This window comes from Electrona antarctica (genome assembly GCF_951216825.1).
Source record: "Electrona antarctica genome assembly, chromosome: 19".
NCBI lineage: Eukaryota > Metazoa > Chordata > Actinopteri > Myctophiformes > Myctophidae > Electrona > Electrona antarctica.
This window is the reverse complement of record NC_136800.1, coordinates 30,588,035-30,608,098: the sequence shown is the minus strand read 5'-3', so window position 1 is coordinate 30,608,098 and position 20,064 is coordinate 30,588,035. Positions and strand designations below refer to the sequence as shown.

The following is a 20,064-nucleotide window of genomic DNA, read 5'->3' as shown; positions in this document are numbered from 1 at the left end:
AAAACAATCGATTGATTGATCATTAACCCAACAACAGATTTTTGTTCAAAAATGTCCCAAATACATTTGTTGCTAGTATATACAGACTATATAGCAACAGCTAATGTTACAAAAAGGGGTTCCCGGATTGAAAGGCATAATAGGGGTTCCCGGTCTAAATTGGTTAAAATGCTCTGGAAACCCATCGGATCACTTCTATTATGTTGACTGATGGACGTCCTCTTTGCCCAGTAAGGAGATGCTGCTGAAGGTGGTGCAGAATCTTCCCCAGCTGTTGATCTACCTACCTGCTCAACTCAACGGCCGGGCTCAGGTTGGTTTACATACTGTTGATCTACCTACCTGCTCAACTCAACGGCCGGGCTCAGGTTGGTTTACATACTGTTGATCTACCTACCTGCTCAACTCAACGGCCGGGCTCAGGTTGGTTTACATACTGTACATGTTGATCTACCTACCTGCTCAACTCAACGGCCGGGCTCAGGTTGGTTTACATACTGTTGATCTACCTACCTGCTCAACTCAACGGCCGGGCTCAGGTTGGTTTACTGTTGATCTACCTACCTGCTCAACTCAACGGCCGGGCTCAGGTTGGTTTACATACTGTTGATCTACCTACCTGCTCAACTCAACGGCCGGGCTCAGGTTGGTTTACATACTGTTGATCTACCTACCTGCTCAACTCAACGGCCGGGCTCAGGTTGGTTTAATTGATCTACCTACCTGCTCAACTCAAGGGCCGGTCTCAGGTTGGTTTACATACTGTTGATCTACCTACCTGCTCAACTCAACGGCCGGGCTCAGGTTGGTTTACATACTGTACATACAGTACATTATGTGTATCAATGGCATATATCGTCACTGTATCTCCATTATTGAAACGGTTTGTGATTTTTCGTGAATTAATACCCTACTACTTGATCATACTACAACCTCACTCAAAAGTAGCAGATCCTTTGAGCTTGTAGATCTGCTACTTGCAACTTTTAAAATGTAATGAGTGAAATTAGTTTTGGATATATGAGCTTTCCAGTTTCCACCCAACAGAGACGAAATATAATGTGTTATCACAGTAAAATAGTTTTTATGTTAAGTACCTTATATAATGTATGTATAAGTTAGTGCGGAAGTGTATCTGCAACTTCCATTGCCCTTTGTTTTAGCCCTGGTTGCCTAATGGATAAGGCACTGGCCTCCTAAGCGTGGGATTGTGGGTTTGAGTCCCATCTGGGGTGTTTGTTTATGGCAGACTGCAGACTCAGAACCAGATGGTCACTCTCAGATGTAGGTAGACTAATCAGCACCACCCCTCATCCCCATATTATGCAGGCAAGCTGGTCATAACGCAAGAAAGGTCTGAGTTGTACTTGAGTCTAAACTTTGTTTCTGTTTTATAGCCATACTGTTCTAAATCTAAGATAAGTTGTTTTCCTACGAAAACCTTATGGCATAAAACATTTATAACAAACCAAACGTGAAGCGTGAAAATCAGTTGAGAATTTAGTGATGATTTTAATTAGAGATGTCCCGATACTGTATCGGTATTGGAAAAGTATCAGTTAGGCCCTTATTTGGTCATATCGGGTCATGATCAGCGAATATGCCAGACTTGCCAGTCTAACCACCGATCCGACACAGGAGTAAGGGGTTGACACTATGGCAGGTAAATAAAATGTTGGGGCATGTGGAGTTTGCTTTCAAGTTGCCCAAACTGCAAGTGCACATTATGAGTGAGGAGTCACAACACGAGATATAGCTAGATAGCTATAAACACAACACAAGATATATAGCTAGATAGCTCTGGTATCGGTATTCGGCTAACACAAAAACGTGTATCGGGACATCCCTAATTTTAATAGTGGAGAAACCTCCTGCCTCAGTAGACATGCATGGGACAAACAAACAAACACCGCCTTCCACTGAAATTATGCCGGACGGTGCACCAGTCTGCCAACAAACATGTCAGATGTGGCTTGAATGCAACTCACTTCAAAGGAAAGGCTTGACTGTCCTTGAATAAACTGGGTGCAGAAACCACAGACACTCTCTATAGAAGTCTTAGGAGTCTTTTTTAATAATGTTGAAGATCCGCAGCAGCGGTCAACGAAACAAATTTCGGCATGCAGGCCAAATTTCGGCATGCAGGCCTTCCTCAGTGTTACGCCATGTGGCTTGAAGCCACACGGAGGAAAGTGCTGGCCTGTCAGGAGTAAATAAGACACATTGGTTTATTGTCTGGCAATGTATGGTGTCCGTGTAGGAATGTGATCAGTTGTTATTATTTGTCTGTCTGTCTGTCTGTCTGTCTTTCCAGTTCAACCAGACTGACTCCAGTGTAGGCGGGTTAGTGGAGTTGTCGTCAGGCCGTAGGAGGCTCTGGGGTCTGGGAGAGATAACCGTCATTGAGGGGGGCTACAAGCAGACCCTGGAGCTAAACCACTCCTTCCCACAGGTGCCGCTTATTCAGTGTCTATGCGTCCTCTAGTTTATCTGTCTGAAACATTGCTGTTTAGTGGAGACCAATGAGAACTTCATATTTTCACAATTACCGGTACAAATAACCAGGACTTAGGTTTAAAGAAAGTAAAGAAAGACTGTTTGTTGTTGTGTGACATTGTACACTCATACATGATTTAACCACATTCCCCTAGCATCCTTATTCTGGGACTAACATTAGACATGAGCTCACAACGCATCACGCTGCGATCAGTGTTTCATTTATAAATGATCAGAATGTGAATCTGACTAAGCTCTGGCTGTAAAATACAGTGAGCTTGTAGATCAGCAGTTATCAACAGCATCAGCAGTTGTCAACAGAGATATTTCGGAAATCCAAAATAGGGTTTAAATCATTTTAGAAACAACCACATATTTCAAGTTAAGCTGCAGAATGAGCTCTTGATGACAGATACGTACACTGCTTTGCTTTGTGGTTTTGTATCTTTTTGCAGTGGTGTAATGTAACTATGTACTAATTTACGTAAGTAAGTACTGTACAATTAGATTTTTTTTTCTGTATTATTTTTTTCTTCAGTATTGGAATTTGTAATTACTGAAGAAAAAATCTAAACTTTTACTTCTACTCCACTACATCTCAGAGGAAAATGTTGTACTTTTACTCCATACCCACTACAATTATTGAAAGCTTACAATTTACTATATTATTTTATTATGATTACAAAACACACTTCAGCCATATATTTCGGTCATGAAAATAGCAGTTCTACAAGGTCAAAATGCAAGGCGTTGCACTGTTTCACTAAGCTTAGAGGGTTTAAGTGCTTTTAAATTAACTGTTTGTGCTTGGGCCTTTAGCGTTTTGGACTAGCAGAGTGTCAGACCACGGCATGGGCGCAGCAACAACAATAACAACTGGGTGATCAGTATAATTTCCTGAAACTTGCTCAGTGGAGAAATACAACCTCATCTGCACGCTAAACTTGTAAAGAAAAAAAGGGGATATCTACTCGCAACGCATACAAATTGGTCCGCAACCCAAACATGGGTCCTGAGTCTCCTGACGCACTGTTTTGGAAATGGCGATCTCTCCACTGACATTGAGTGACGGTTTGTGTGCTTGGTGTTTGTGTGCTTGGTGTTTGTGTGCTTGGTGTTTGTGTGCTTGGTGTTTTGGTTGTGCAGCTGAAACCTCTGCCCAGGACGGTGGCTGTGAGGACGCTGTACGAGGCGAGGAACGGCAGCTACCAGGTTCAGCATGGAGCAGTCTGGGGCGGCCAGGAGGTCAGCCTGACGGGACTCTACCATGTTCCCCTGGGGCTGGGCCTGGGGACTGGGAACCACACCCTGAAAGGTATAGGACTCTTCTTACCATGTTCCTCTGGAGCTAGAGACCGGGAACCACACCCTAAAAGGTATAGGACTCTACCATGTTCCCCTGGGGCTGGGGACCGGGAACCACACCCTAAAAGGTATAGGACTCTACCATGTTCCTCTGGAGCTATAGACACCGGGAACCACAACTGGCTATTGTCACATTGTTTGTCTCTTTATTTGACAATTCGGCATTAAAATGTCTTGTCAAAAGTAATTTAATTGTCACTTTAGAAATGTGCAGATACCATGGCCTGTATACACTTATTCTGTATGTTGGTTTGTTTACTGTTGAGTGAACAAACACTGTTGCACATTAAGCTAATCATCTGTAACCTGACTCCGCCAGATGGAAGACGCTTGCTTCACGTTTGTATTTGTGAACTCAATATACCTCCCCATCTGGTGGAGTCAGGTTAAATCATCTGGGGAGTGGACCCCCCAAAATAGTTCCCAGTTCGAGAACCACTGATTTAAATGAGCAAACGGGTAGCGGCGCGCGGGTGAATGTTTTCATCTTTATGAAACTCACTCAATGTGGGTTTGATGCGTGACGATGATGGTGTGACAGTGCTCCTCTGTTGGTAGTTCACATGGCCTGCGTTCCCCGTGGGAGCAGTTTGGAGGTGACACTGGAACGCTCTCTGTGGGGCGGACTGGACACCGTTCTTCTGGGCTGGACCAGGCATGGACGACTGGAGCAGGTCAGAGCAGTGCTTCTCAGAGTAACACAGTCCAGGGGGTTCCAGAGGGGTCATCAAAATCAGTCTAACCACTTTAACTCTATATACCAGGGGTATTCAGTTACTACAGGGGGTCTCCATTCTCTCTTGTTTTAGTTTCTGCATTAAGGCACCTAGAATCCCTACAAGCACTATACTACAAGCTTGTAGATCGGCTATTTTCATCAAAAAGGCTTGCTGTAGACAGAGGGTAAAAAGAGCAGACCAAGTACAGAGCCATCAGGTTTATTTAGTATTGAGGGTTTAAGTGTTCTGAAAATACACATTAACATGAATCATCAATTAATTATAATGTTAAGTCAACAAACCAAAAAACATGAATTTACACAACAGTGATGACAGTGCTGTCAAACAAGTCTATGAAGCTATTTTATGAAATCTATCAAAAAGTTGAATCTGCAACATAACCTTCAACAATATGTAGAGGGGCTTCATCTCTCTCTCGGCTAAAGAGTCTTAAAAACGTTGGACCACTGGGCTATTCTTTGAGACACACATACGGGTATTTCGGGGTGTGGCCGAATCCGCTATTGCTTCATGTGGTGAAAACAACACAGTTTACCATTGGAATTGCATTAGGGAACGTACATGTTGTTACATACTTACATTTTATTTATTTATTTATTTTATTTTTTCTTGTCATATAGCGCAACATTATGGTGAAGTATTGTAGAGCAGATGATTGCAACAACCACCGATTTTTAAACGGGACCGCCAAATATTCTAAACTTTCCACGATTCTGCCAATAATCATATTCTTTGAGACACACATTTGAGTATTTGCTTAATAAAACTATTACTTTTCAGGATTCAAATACAAAAGTAGCGAAAGTAGCAAATCTACAAGCTCAAAACCCATCGCTTTGTGCCACGTTTCAACTTTAGTTTATTTGATCATCCTTCAGTTTCAAATACAATATTTAAAGACAATGAATGGAAGCTGTTACAAAAACAAAGCAAAACATGAAGATGATCAAAAGGAATAGGCAGAAGCTAAAAGCTTATTAATGCCTATCCTACTTACAAACTTTTGGATCTGCTACTTTTGATGCTTTTGTGTGACGCTTTAGTAAGATCGGAAGTAGGGCATTCATTCACACAAAAAGTATGTAGTGTGTATAGTATGGAGATAAGAGGTTTCTGCCTGACAATAGCGACATGCTTTGTCCACCTCTTGTGATCTGTGTTATTATTATTTTTACTTTACGCATCTGTGAGGAATCGAGATTATCTCTTGCCACAAAGCTTGTTCTTCAAACCTTGTCGGTTGATGTCAGTCTAGCCTCATTTAGCGTGTTGCCCTCGCCCTCGCGTGTTGCCCTCGCCTCCCTTCTGGCTCCAAAACTATGGAATGCACTTCCCATTGCAGTCAGAACTGCAGCCTCACTCCCAATCTTCCGCCGTAGTCTGAAAACCCACCTCTTCAGACTCCACCATGGCCCGTAGCACTTGCCCTAACCTAGCCCCTTAGATAGCACATTATGTAGACTTAGATAGTATTTTAAACAGACTTATAGCTTGTTATGTAGACAGCTCTAGAATTGCACTTTATGTAGTCATAGCACTTTATAGTACACATGTATAATATATTATATAGTATAGTATGTATAGTTTACATAGATACTCCACTGTTACGTTCTTAGTTTACGCATGATTCATGATAACTACTTTTTATACATGTGATGTATGCCATGCTTTTTGTTATTGCTTAATGTAAGTCGCTCTGGATTAAGAGCGTCTGCTAAATGCCTAAATTGTAAATTGTAAATTGCCTCCAGGTGAAGGCGCTCAGTCAGTGGCATCAGTCAGAGGACCAGAGTGAGGCCAGGATAGAGCTCAAACAGCCCTTCAGTGCCCTGCTCTCTCACTTCTCCCTCCACACACTGTCTCAGGGCTCTCAGGGAGGACGCTGGAACAGCCATCAGGTATTTAACTGGCCCACATGTGGCCCACATCACATTTAGGACTTCAATGTAAAACGTATAGTGTTTTTTCTTAGTTTAAAGTCATGAAAAGTTACTTTTCATTGTGATACCGAATAGGAACTTAAAGTATACTATGTTAGCTCCATTGATCCAAGCTGAAACACAATAGATTGATTAATCATTCAAATAAACATGTTCTGAAAATGCCCTATAGCAAGTGAACCACTATGGCAAGTTCCATACTAGTGAATGTGACTGATACAAGCCTGACACCACAGAAGTATGTCTACACACAGTAACATCTTCAGTGTGTACAAACGTAACTAAATGGACCTGTGTTGGATCTATGTAGTTGGTGCAGATTGTAGAGGTGTATTAGCAACTTACTACATTATCATCATCATCATCGGTTTAAAGTCCGCTTTCCAGGCACCGCTGGGTTGGACTTGACTCTCGATATGGTTTTCCTCCACCGGGAACGGCCCATGGCCACCTCGCGATTGATGCCGAGCGCTTTCATGTCAGCCAACACGGTCGTCTGCCAGGTCTTCTTAGGCCGGCCACTGGGTCTTGTCCCCTCTAAGTCAATCGACTATCAGCAAAGGGGAATGCATATGGCCCTACAGTACACTCCAGTACACACTTGTGCTGCACCAGTCTGCCAACAAACATCTCAGACGTGTCAGGACTAAGTAAGACACCGTACTGTATGTGTATGGTGTCCGTGTAGGAATGCGATGCATTGTTACTAAACTGTAACACATTTAACTTTGGATGGAATGGTCCTATGTGTTCAACTCATCAGCATAACAATGTACACAGTAATACAAAAAGAAAATACAAACAGTATTATGTACAAAAATCTCCCTACTATGGTTGATAGATTTTCAGGACAGTTTTGAAAGAAACAAGTGTTTCACATCTTTAATGGATGGTGTCAGGGCATTCCACATTTTGGAGTTATTTTCCCGTGTTTTGTTCTAAATTTGGGCGTACCAGATCATGGTCGCTCACTAGTGTTGTGGATGTGGGTGTCACTCACTTTGGAGAAGTAGTTCGACATGGCTCCGGGTGAGTGACCACGTTTTGACAACTGAAGGGGTTTCTTTGTGTCTGCATGTTGTCCAGGGCCATGTGTCATGGGACAGCGGGGACCCTGTGAACATCTCCCTCAGTCTGAGCAAACGGTGGCAGGACACGTCCAGCAGGGGGCAGGCCTGTGCTCTCTTCTCAACCAGACAGGTAGGTATAGAGACAGGGACTACAAATTTCACGCCCCCAAATGAGACAGCGGCCCCATTTCTGGTCCGTTAGAACGGTGTACTGCAGGCCAGACCATAGAAGTCAATTGAAATTCAACTGTAGTTAGCCTACTTTTAAATACGAAATAAACTAAAGACTATATTGATTTGAATAAAAATATGTTTCCATATCTATGAAGTGTCTTTGTCAACATATCTTTGTTTTCTCAATAGAGGATGTATTTCACATTTAATTTACCACTTGAATGAGTTACCCATAATTTTAACAGCATAGGGGAGACGTCACTGCCTTTACGACTCTTACGAGGCTACGAGTGCTGACTTTGAAGAGTGGAATTCTCAATAATAATATGTATCCCGATCCCGACTGACTTTGTTCATTCATCATGTCTATATTTTGTGTCACGGGCTTATATGTTTATATGTTCTACCTATCGGCTACCGTGGAGCTCTGACGGTGTTTTACCGTTAATTGTTGTATAATTAACTTGGCTGAATAGTTGGGAAAATAACCAGCTAAATGGAGGAGTGACATATCCTGACATTTTCAACAACCTAGTGAATTCAGATGAGTATTAGTAATTATTCTTGCAAGATGCTGTTTGGATAATTTTCCACAAATACAAACGAAAAAGATGGCAGGTATGTGACATTGAAAAGGACAAATCAAACATATGGGACACTTTATTAGAACACAAAAAAATCGCATAGGGATTGCATTGACAGCTGCAATACACCGTTCTAACGGACCTGAAGTGGGCCGCTGTCTCATTTGGGGCCGTGAAATGTTTAGTCCCTGTGTGTCTCTATTGCTGCTGTAGACCAGTGTGTCTCAAACCATGGGTTGGGACCCATTTTTGGGTCACGGACCCATTGTTTGGGTCGCTAGTAGATATCTCCTTTTTTATGTTACTTATGTTAAAAAAATAGAAATATTTCAGAAGATTATTAATATTATTATATATTTCTTTGCGTGCCTGTGTAGGCAGCCCTTTCATCTGTCGAAGGCTGCGTCTCAGTGTCCCAGGAGATGAACTCATATTCCCAGAATGCCGAGCTGAAGTGGGATAGCAGGAGTGTCACACAAGCCCTGAAGTACCTGGTATGCCTCTCCTTTCCCTGCCCCCCTCCTCTTTTCTTTTCTCCTTCTGAAAACAACACCCACTGCTTTTTTAACACCTATTTAAACCTGTGTGTGTGTGTGTGTGTGTGTGTGTGTGTGTGTGTGTGTGTGTGTGTGTGTGTGTGTGTGTGTGTGTGTGTGTGTGTGTGTGTGTGTGTGTGTGTGTGTGTGTGTGTGTGTGTGTGTGTGTGTGTGTGTGTGTGTGTGTGTGTGTGTGTGTCCAGAGGACGCCCAGGGGCATGCACACTCTCCAGATGGAGGTCGGGGCTGAGAACATGTGGCCCACTGCCCCCTGTCCCTCTCACAGCCTCCGGGCAGAGGTCCACAGCAACCTGAGGACCACCCTGGAGCACAGCGTGCTGCTGGGGCTCTGCCCCACACAGCCAGTGAGTACCACCATCTGTACTTCCATTTCAGTAAGGCTCAAGATGATGCAAACGTTGTGAAAATAGCCAAGCTTGTAGATCGGCTATTTTCCACAATATTTGTCATGTTTTAAATGCCGAGTTTGTACTTCTGCCCTCTGGGAGAAGATACAAAGAACCAAAGTGGAAGTACATCAGATTTAAAAAATCGTTTGTACCAGCATCAACTAAGATGTTGAACGAGGCTCTGAAACAGCGGTAACTGTGTGAGGTTAGATTATCCACATCATGTGTGCAATTGTGTAATGTTGTGTCTTCCTCTGTAATGTATTTTTGTTTGTCATTGATGTTTTATGTGTGGCTGTAGCTGGGGTGAAAGCCCAAGACAAATTTCCCTTGTGGACAATAAAGTTTACCTTGACCTTGGTCCTTGGGGGGGGGGGGGGGGGGGGGGGGGGGGGGGGGGTAAACCGCCTGAAAAGGTTGAGAACCACTGATCTCTATACTGTACTTCCATTTTTCTTGCTCTACTTTTTCGGTCACAGGTCTGCATTGCTTATTTTGGTTGCATGTCTATGTGCAATTTATGGCATTTTAGAGCAATTCAAAGTGCAAAGTGTGACGTCGGAGGAAATGGCATTCACCATTATGGTCATTATGTGGCCAATTACCCTGTGGTTTACAGGGTTTACAGGGTAATTGGCCACATTGACCACTGGTTTGGTTTCTTTCACAATTGGCCTGAAAAGCTTCTATCGGGAAACCTCAAGGGGAGCTGATAAATGTAATTTCCCCATCTCCTTTGTATAGTGTTTGCATTTGTTGACGACATGTATTATTGTGTTAATTTTGAACGCTATATTGACCACACTGGAAACAAGGCTCCTGGACTGTTTTGTGTTATCCCCTTACTGTAACACGTGCTGTTTTCATTACTGACTAATAAAGTATTCAATCAATGAAATAAAATAAAACTAGGATACAAGGTAAATATCAAATCTAGCATCTGTCTAAACAGCATGTTACATCTAATAACATTATTTGTGGTCAAGCAAAACTAACCCAAATATTGTGTACCGGTATTTAAGTAACCAACACAGTAAGACGCCTGAGGGCAAGAAGCGACCTCGCCATAAAGCGACCTCGCGGATCTGCCTGGGTGACAGCAGACTGGCGATTTGGAATGGGGGTCAGATCAACATATCCGCCTGGGTGACAGCAGACTGCTGGGCGAACGCTGGCGCTCAAGACACTGCCCCCGCTGCCACCCGTATATCTCCATTTATGGAGCGTGACTTGAGTGTACAGGGTTTGATGAGGTGAGATCAACATATGGAATGTCAGAACAGGTCAGCTCCATAAATGGAGATATACGGGTGGCAGCGGGGGCAGTGTCTTGAGTGTACAGGGTTTGATGAGGGCCCAGGTAGGGCTGGGCCTTATTTTTCAGGCCTGTTGAGAACTCTATTTTTGTCTCCCCCAGACTGTGTCGTGGTCAGGGACCCACAGGGTGAACTCAGGAGAGAAGCTGCTCTACACACAGACTCGCCTCTCAGTGACGGGACGTCCCGCGCCGCTCTGCAGCCTGACGCTGGCCCTCACTAACAGCTCCACTGTCCATGGCACCAACATGTCCCTGCTCACCCAGGTAACACGGATCCTCACAGACTCGTTTGTCGTTGCTTTCGGGCAGAAACCTCCTATCTCCATATTCAACCTTGTTCCCCTGTAAATGAATGGTAGAGCATTCATTTACATATCATGTATCATACTACAGCATCACACAAAAGCATCAAAAGTAGCAAATCCGCAAACTAGAAACGCGGAGGGGGAAGGGTTGCGTTTCGAGCTTGTGGATCAGCTACTTTCGATGCTTTTGAATTTGAATCCTGAACAGTTTTGGACATATGAGGTTTCCACCCGAGAGAGACGTTCTGTTCCAGCCATAGAGTATATAAAAGGATAGAGACTGATCTGGCGCGAAGCTCCGCCCCCTCCGCTATTCATGTCAGTGGAAGTTGCTCAGTGGCGTTTTGAAGCACCCGGAAGGGCTCAAAACGTCTACTTCCGCATTTGCCAACCAAATTTTGGTTGGCAAATGCGGAAGTGCAACCGAGCGCTCAATGTTAAAGCCCAGCTGCACGGGGTTTCCCGGTCATGAATCCACGGGTCCGCCTGTAGTCCCTCCTCTTACCACTAGGGCCCAGTACTTCAACGTTGGAGTGCCTCACTGGCCCCTTGGTTCCAGCAGCCAAAATCATAGAAAGGAAAAGAACATTGGTCAGGCTGACTTATTTGTGTGCCATTGTCGCACAACTATGTGCGACAAGGGAATTGTACCCCTACTCTGGGACAGGTATTTATTTTATTTACACGTATTTGTCTCCAAATTAAAAGCGGCTCTATGTAACTTTTTGTATCCAATCTGTATGGTAGAGTATGTGTAAATATGTATCCAATCTGTATGGTAGAGTATGTGTAAATATGTATCCAATCTGTATGGTAGAGTATGTGTAAATATGTATCCAATCTGTATGGTAGAGTATGTGTAAATATGTATCCAATCTGTATGGTAGAGTATGTGTAAATATGTATCCAATCTGTATGGTAGAGTATGTGTAAATATGTATCCAATCTGTCTGGTAGAGTATGTGTAAATATGTATCCAATCTGTCTGGTAGAGTATGTGTAAATATGTATCCAATCTGTCTGGTAGAGTATGTGTAAATATGTATCCAATCTGTCTGGTAGAGTATGTGTAAATATGTATCCAATCTGTATGGTAGAGTATGTGTAAATATGTATCCAATCTGTATGGTAGAGTATGTGTAAATATGTATCCAATCTGTATGGTAGAGTATGTGTAAATATGTATCCAATCTGTCTGGTAGAGTATGTGTAAATATGTATCCAATCTGTATGGTAGAGTATGTGTAAATATGTATCCAATCTGTATGGTAGAGTATGTGTAAATATGTATCCAATCTGTATGGTAGAGTATGTGTAAATATGTATCCAATCTGTATGGTAGAGTATGTGTAAATATGTATCCAATCTGTATGGTAGAGTATGTGTAAATATGTATCCAATCTGTATGGTAGAGTATGTGTAAATATGTATCCAATCTGTCTGGTAGAGTATGTGTAAATATGTATCCAATCTGTCTGGTAGAGTATGTGCAAATATGTATCCAATCTGTCTGGTAGAGTATGTGTAAATATGTATCGACTTAATTGGGGTGGTTGTATTTGGTCTCCCTGCTCTTCTTTGAGACATTTAGATCGTGTCAAAGGTCATGTCTCGCCTAGACACGGTCAGGATCTGACACGAACTTTGACCTGATGGTCAAGATTTAATTTATCCCCTGAGCAAGCAGGCGGGCTCTATTAGCTTAATGTCAGCACATGCGCAGGAAACAGGGTTCAGATCCGGGGTAGACGAGGAAATAGTTTTACTACTGTCAGAACTTTGAGTTTTCTGGGACGCAACATTTACGATTTATTTTCATAGTTTCAATTGTATTGCAGTATTGTGAAAAGTGTGTGTGTGTGTGTGTGTGTGTGTGTGTGTGTGTGTGTGTGTGTGTGTGTGTGTGTGTGTGTGTGTGTGTGTGTGTGTGTGTGTGTGTGTGTGTGTGTGTGTGTGTGTGTGTGTGTGTGTGTGTGTGTGTGTGTGTGTGCGCGTGTGTGTGCGCGTGTGCGTGTGCAGTCTAGGATAGGTAATTGGAGTGTGGAGGTGGTGGGCAGGGTCCTATCCTCACCTCAGGGGCCCGGGCTTCAGGTACAGGCCAGGCTGGACCGCAGCGAGCACTTCTGGTTGAAGGGCGCACTACTGGGCAGATGTCTACACACCACAGCAGGGTATAGAAATGGTAAACACAGATATTATTTCCATTTAATTAATATTCCATTATCGTCTCTCTGTCGGGTGGAAACCTCATGTCTCATCCTGTTACTTTTCAGGATTCAAATGGCGAAGTAGCAAAAGTAGCTGATGTACAGTGCAGTGCAACAATAATAAAGATACTACAGAACGTAAATCTCTCACAACTTGTGAGAGATATATGTTTTTTTTAACCATAAAACAACATTTCTCTTGTGAGTCACAAGAGAAATGTTGTTTTATGGTTAAAAAAAAAGTTTGGCTAGTTTGGCTTAGGAAACATTCAGGTTGGAATTAGGTTTAGCAATACAAATGTGCGTGTGCGTGTGTGTGTGTGTGTGTGTGTGTGTGTGTGTGTGTGTGTGTGTGTGTGTGTGTGTGTGTGTGTGTGTGTGTGTGTGTGTGTGTGTGTGTGTGTGTGTGTGTGTGTGTGTGTGTGTGTGTGTGTGTGTGTGTGTGTGTGTGTGTGTGTGTGTGTGTGCCTGCGTGCTTGCGTGCGTACGTGCGTGCGTGCACACCTGTGCATGTGTGTTTAGACCCAGACCCAGGCGAAGACCTCAGTGTCTCGGTGTGTGTGGAGAGGGGACGGATGTTGACCCTGGATGTCCAGAGACGGGAGGACACAGTCGTCCCTCAAGTTCTCGCTTCCGTATCCGTGGGAGCAGGCAATCACAGCCTTTTTTTCAGAGCCAGCGGCTGTTCGGAAAGTTTGTTTGCCACGGAGGTACGAACGATTATGGAATAGAGAGATGATACCGTTCATGAGGCCTAGTTTTATACTTTTTGGGGGGAAAATATAAAAGTAGCTACATTGAACCACAGTAGTCTACATGGTTAAAATGGAGACTGGAGTTCAATGGTCTTCTATTGGAGAATTTGGAGGGAGGCGTGTCTGATCCAATGAATATCGAATATCTAAATATTGAATCAAGCAACTTATAACCTTCTGGGGTGTACACAGACACAGTATGAGTAGACGTTCAAATAATCCCAGAAGTTTGAAAATCATCGTGTGACATCTCCACTCCCACAGGAACGTGTTCACTATGTGAGTTTGCGGATACGGAACACCCTGCTGGACAGAGTCAGGACTGCACAGCACCTCCTCACAGAGTTCAGACGCCAGGTACAGTATTCACAACGTTGTGTTCATGGTGATTCATGGAGGAGACTGTCTTACAATGTTTAACATGTCCTTGCTGTGTTCTTCTTCTTTTGGTTTTTCTCGTAAATAAATGCATTCCTTGATCATACATTCATACTACAGCTGCAGTGTTACACAAAAACATAAAAGAGCTGAGCTACGGCTCGGGCCGGCCTAGCAGTCTGGGCACCTATAGGCTCCTAATGCAGCGCATCGCGGGTTCGAATCTCGTTCCCTGGCGAACTTTGCTGTATGTCACTCCCCGAGTCCCCGTCTCTCTCCCCTCGTTTCTAGTCTGTCTCCATTTTCCACTATCGGTAAAGCCCCCCCCCCACCCCCCCCCCCCATGTCGATCTGCTATTTTGGCTATTTTAGATTTGGAATTGTGTGCGTGTTCTCTTCCCAGTCCAGAGACAGTGAGTTCCTCCAGGAGGTGAGTGCCGCAGCCCTTCACGTCACCCGGCAAGCAGAGACCCTGCTGGGACAGAAGGATAAGGAGGTGTGGGGCCTGTGGAGGTACGGCCCCGCGCGACACCTCCTGACCCACACCCTGCCTGGCCTCCTCGCCCTGCTGCAGCACGCCTCACTGCTGGGCCAGCAGGAGCTGAGGAGTGAGTCTGAATGGGTGATAAGTTGATAACTAGATTAACATTGATTCCCATACTGTTAAAAAACATCTTTACATGTGTACTATACAATAAATGTTCCGTAAAATGTATTCTAAAACATATTTTCAAATACATATTTTCATGCTTTCACGATGATGTTCTGGCGCCGTTGATTTAGAAATGTCATCATGTTACCAGTCAATATAAGGACATTTATGTCACAAATTGTTTCCTACTTCCATATCCCTGTGCAAAGGAATTCATAATTGCTGTGCAAGCAAATCTGGCCCCCGGCTCCTTGTGTTCCAAAGCAGTAATTGGTGCTTGGTGACTTGGTCACATATGGTTATATATTCTGTATCAGAAGAAAATATTGTCTGAAAATGCCCAAACAAATCTATAACAGCCAAATGTACCGCTATATCAATTGGGGATCCTTGACACAAAAAAAAACAACGTTTGAGAACCACTCAAACGTGAACACTCTACTACAGTATATGTTGTCCATGGTCACAGGGCCGCTGGCCACGGTGGCAGGAGTGTACCACGACGTGACAGGCCAGAGGCTGGAGCTGCTGTGGAGGGAGCTGGTGTCTGTGTGGAGCTCCAGCATGGTGGAAGCTCTGCCTCCTCTCCTACACCACCCTCAGCTCAGAGCCCTGGCCCAGGCCGGCCTCAGCACCCTGGGCACCACCCTGGACCTGGTGAGATGACCATGGTCTTTATTTACACAATGGTGTTTATGGAAGGGAAGTTGGCAAGTTACCCGTTGAAGTGTGTGAAGTTTGTGCTCCATCATTGTGGAAGATTAGTACAAATATACATAATCGCCAAATTGCAATTGTTTGAGAATTGCAATTGTTTGATATAATCGCAAATTATTTATTGCATAATGCTCATAATCATTTCCATGTTAGAAATGTTCCTATATTTTCAAACATCAAAAATGGTGGAAAATGTGTCGCAATGCGAGGCGTTTTAAGCTATTTCCACTATTAATATTATTTATTAGTATAAAGTAATTGAATATGTATGTAATTTGTCATATTTGCCCTGTGCAACTTTTGTTTACGAAGCCTAAAAGCCAAACAGAAACTTAACTTTTATTCATAAAGTTCCAGTGAAACACAAATTGTTAATCGCAAAATTTCATAATAACACTATGGGTATGTAGATGGTAGCTGTTTTGACTGCGTGCATGCGTGCGTGCGTGCGTGCGTGTGTGTGTGTCTACAGATTGTAGTGTGTTTTTGGTTTCTATTCTTTCATTGATTTGATCAATTTTCATAAAGTGATCTTGCTTGTTTAATATCCTATATTTTATGTCAATTGCTTACGGCAATCTGTTACAGCAGTACTATACAAACGGATTATAATATAATTGTGTGTGTGTGTGTGTGTGTGTGTGTGTGTGTGTGTGTGTGTGTGTGTGTGTGTGTGTGTGTGTGTGTGTGTGTGTGTGTGTGTGTGTGTGTGTGTGTGTGTGTGTGTGTGTGTGGTGTGTGTGTGTGGTGTGTGTGCGTGCGTGCGTGTGTGTTAGGCAGGCCAGCAGACGGTGCACTGGGCAGAGAGCAGGCTGTCAGGCATGCTGTCTGGAACCAGGAAGCGTCTGGCGTCTGTCTACAAACTGTCCCTCAGGTCAGGCTCTTCACCCCTCAGAGATGACATACACAATACATACACAAAACCTGATCTGAGAACTTTGACCACTTAAAACCCCATATGGTTCAGCGGAGTCCCTCAGGGCTCTATGCTATTTTCTGTTTTGTGTGGGGAAAGCTTTCGCTGAAAATAGCCAATCTGCAACACGTTGTGAGAGTCTGTTCTGATCTGCTTGCATAACAAAGTAATGTGAACCATCGCGACACGTTGGCATTTTTATTGTATGAGAGTGCAGAGAGTGCAGAGAGTGGCAAAAAAATTACATTTTCCTATGTTGATTCTTTTCTTGGAAAATGGCTTAATAATAAGCCATGTGTGCAATTTGAACATGGCCCCAGGTGATGCACAGATACTCTGCTCCGCTCCTTTTATTATAATTGACTAATTATACTGGGTTCAGACTTCAGCGGATGTTTGTGTAATGGCTGTCTCTCCACTGTGATGCCAGCGGGATAAAGGATTATTATGTTGGATTTATGCTGTACTTTTGTTTTTGATTAAGTTACGGGAAGCGCTCTCAGGCGTACGTGTCAGCTGGTGTAAAAGGCCTTGGATTCATCTGTGGGTTCAGTTAATCCCAGTGGTCCTGGAGGTCCAGGCGGTCCCCAGCTAAATTTCATAATACAGTTAACCATATTTTAGTATTTTATACTTTGGCTATTGAAAAATAGCGTTTGAAGAATTTGAAAATGTTTTTACAATTTTTAAAACACAAATCTTTTATTTTCCCAGATGGCGGACCGCAGCCAAATACATATTAATTTGGGGGTCTTTGACATGAAAATGTTTGAGAAGAACCTCAGCAGCAGAATAATATTCTGAACACACACATTCACACACATTTGTGTTGACTTTTGCAGCGACTGCTCAGTGTCTGTGTTGGTCCCGCTGCCCCTGCCGCGGACCCCCCGGTCTGGGGTGGTAGACGTCCTTCTGGAGGAGTGGGTCCTGGGACCCCTGCAGACGCTGGCCTCGCTGAGGCCCACGGCAGAGCTCTACCGCCTGAAGAGGAGGATCATCGACAGCCCCTTCACATGTAAGCTCACAGTAACACATGTAAAGCGTCTTTGAGTGTTAAGAAAAGCGCTATATAAATCCCAGATATTATTATTATTATTATTACAGTTACTGTACTGTACGTATGTTATTGTGTATACAGCAGCACACAGCCAAATAAATCCTCAATGTAACTGTGAGAGTGTACAGGTCCATTTAGGTAAATCATTACATAGATTCTCAAAAATGTTCATGCCGCGGACCCCCATCTGAAAAGATCTTGTGCCAGGGACCCCCAGAAGATTAGATTTGTCTTAAAACATTTCCCGATTACCGGTATTCACATTATTTTTTAAAGGTTTTTAACAACATTTCAAAAATAGCAGATCAGAAGCTCACAACATGTCAACAACCATGAGGTCGGTATTTTGTAGATCGCCTATTTTTAATAGCCAAAGTGTTGACAACATGAAGTGGATATTCGTATTAAATTATATTATATTTGTTTTATTTAAAACAAATGCCTTACTGGGTTTTGTGATGTAAATTATCAGAATCACCTTTGTTATTAGTTAATATGATTATGTGCAATATCTTGCCAATTGGACTATTTACATTATGAGTCATGACAGGGATAACTACACAAACCAAAGTTTCCTGTTGCTTTATGTCTTATATCTCATATATTAATTAATAGCGAACTCCAAGGCAATGACAACAAAATCATGAGTCAGTCAGAAAAGTACTGGGTTCACTTCAATCAAATACCACCAAGTGGAAAAAGCGGTACTCCAAAATCAATGATGCAAGACTGGCTCAGATGCAATTTCTCATTTATTGAGAACGTGTTCTCAATAAATGAGCCAGTCTTGCGTCATTTATTTTGGAGTGCTGCTTTTTCCACTTGTTGGTATTGGATTTAGAGCTGAGCACCCACTGCCTAAACCAAAGACAGCATCCAGAGAAAGCCCTTGCTTTTCTTTCTTACTGGGTTCACTTAGCTTGTCGTCAGTCCAAAAGCACCTCGTTCAGGTCCAACTCATCATCAGTCAAGTGCTTGTGGATGTGCAGGAACCTACTGGGTTCACTTACTGTAGCTCGTCACTCCCAAAGCAAAAGCTTTCAGCACCTCGTTCAGGTCCAACTCATCATCAGTCAAGTGCTTGTGGATGTGCAGATGGGCGTCCGTGGCCAAATACACATACATTTGGGGTCCTCATATGTCCAAAACAGTCTGTTACTTTTCAGGATTCAAATGCAAAAATACCAAAAGTAGTATCAACAGGCTCAATCCTTTTCGAGTTTGTGGATCTGCTACTTTTGATGCTTGTGTGTATGATAAAGTGGGGCGCAAAAAATCACACCCATGTGAAATGAGTGGTGAAACTCTGTGTGGGGGTTCCCCGGGGGATCCCCGGAACACCCAGGCCCACAGGAACGCGCCCAGGGTGCCGGCCCGGTTCCGGTGAGCCGCCCCGCGTCCGAAACGGTTGAGAAATGACAGAATTACCGTGTGGGTGTCCCCAGGGGGTCCCTCTATTGTACTGTACTGTACTGTCACTGTACTGTACTGTCAGCCCCGCTTGAAATCCTGTAATGGCTGATACAAACTCAGCTTCGCATCATGCAGCTGTGCACTGTGTGAAGCTCAACACCGCCACAATGCGCCACATGGCTGCTAAAAACTCAGCTTCCCATCATGCACCTGTGCACAGTGTGAAGCTCAACAGTGGCGCTGTTGGTACAGACAGACATACATACATACATACATGCATACTTTTTTGATTGATTGATTGATTGAAATATTTATTAACAGTTTGCAGAATTACAGTACATTTCAAGCACAAACTCAATACAAAGGCTGTTAACTGTGAGTGGACGACCCAATTAAGCATTACACTTGTTTACAAGAGGGTCCACCATGTTCAATTCATCAAAACATTTAGAGACGTACAAATAGACACTTCTATATAGACAAAGAACAGAACAGGAATTCATCATAATGGAGGTAAAAAGGGAAAAGAAGCATATACAGTGAGGGACATAAAAGGGACAAACATCGCTGTTCTTTGGAGTGGCTTCACCACTCAAAAACACAGAATATGGACATAAGAGGTTTCTGCCCGACAGCAATGCTATGAAAATGTTGGACGCTTTCACAAAAAAAATCATTTCCCATAATAAAGGAACCCCTCTGTTCCTCTTATTCTTGTCTCTTTATACCTGTCTGTCTTTCTGTCGTCGTCCGCATCAGACCAGGCTCTACTGGTAGCAGACCAGTTTGTGGTGACGTTCGACGGCCACCTGTACGAGTTGCCACCAGCCTCGTGTCCAGTCCTCCTGGCCCAAGATGTCACCCAGGCCACCTCCTTCACGCTGCTACTCGCCTCTGCCTCGCACTCTCACCAGCGCTCCCTGGTGGTGCGCATGAACAACAGCACGGTCGAAATCCACCGCAACGGACCGGTAGGATCCCGAAAGTGTTTGTACGACAGTAAATGGGAGCACAGAAGGTTCCTGGGC

At 43.5% G+C, this 20,064-nt stretch overlaps 1 protein-coding gene across 1 annotated transcript in view; it reads left to right on the top strand.

The window, feature by feature from the left end:
* The window catches only part of LOC306943110 (uncharacterized protein), a gene marked incomplete at its 5' end in the record, with an annotated part of 74,022 nt that overhangs the window by 50,566 nt on the left and 3,392 nt on the right, over positions 1 to 20,064 (top strand). Inside the window, 17 exons of the mRNA XM_079529312.1 lie at positions 232 to 313; positions 2,315 to 2,452; positions 3,643 to 3,811; positions 4,420 to 4,535; positions 6,353 to 6,499; positions 7,628 to 7,741; positions 8,747 to 8,863; positions 9,109 to 9,270; positions 10,733 to 10,897; positions 12,958 to 13,120; positions 13,668 to 13,855; positions 14,165 to 14,257; positions 14,682 to 14,886; positions 15,400 to 15,587; positions 16,424 to 16,521; positions 17,406 to 17,581; positions 19,796 to 20,007. Of these exons, the coding sequence (XP_079385438.1) occupies positions 232 to 313; positions 2,315 to 2,452; positions 3,643 to 3,811; positions 4,420 to 4,535; positions 6,353 to 6,499; positions 7,628 to 7,741; positions 8,747 to 8,863; positions 9,109 to 9,270; positions 10,733 to 10,897; positions 12,958 to 13,120; positions 13,668 to 13,855; positions 14,165 to 14,257; positions 14,682 to 14,886; positions 15,400 to 15,587; positions 16,424 to 16,521; positions 17,406 to 17,581; positions 19,796 to 20,007 (2,533 nt within the window). The remainder of the gene's footprint in view (positions 1 to 231; positions 314 to 2,314; positions 2,453 to 3,642; positions 3,812 to 4,419; positions 4,536 to 6,352; positions 6,500 to 7,627; positions 7,742 to 8,746; positions 8,864 to 9,108; positions 9,271 to 10,732; positions 10,898 to 12,957; positions 13,121 to 13,667; positions 13,856 to 14,164; positions 14,258 to 14,681; positions 14,887 to 15,399; positions 15,588 to 16,423; positions 16,522 to 17,405; positions 17,582 to 19,795; positions 20,008 to 20,064) is intronic.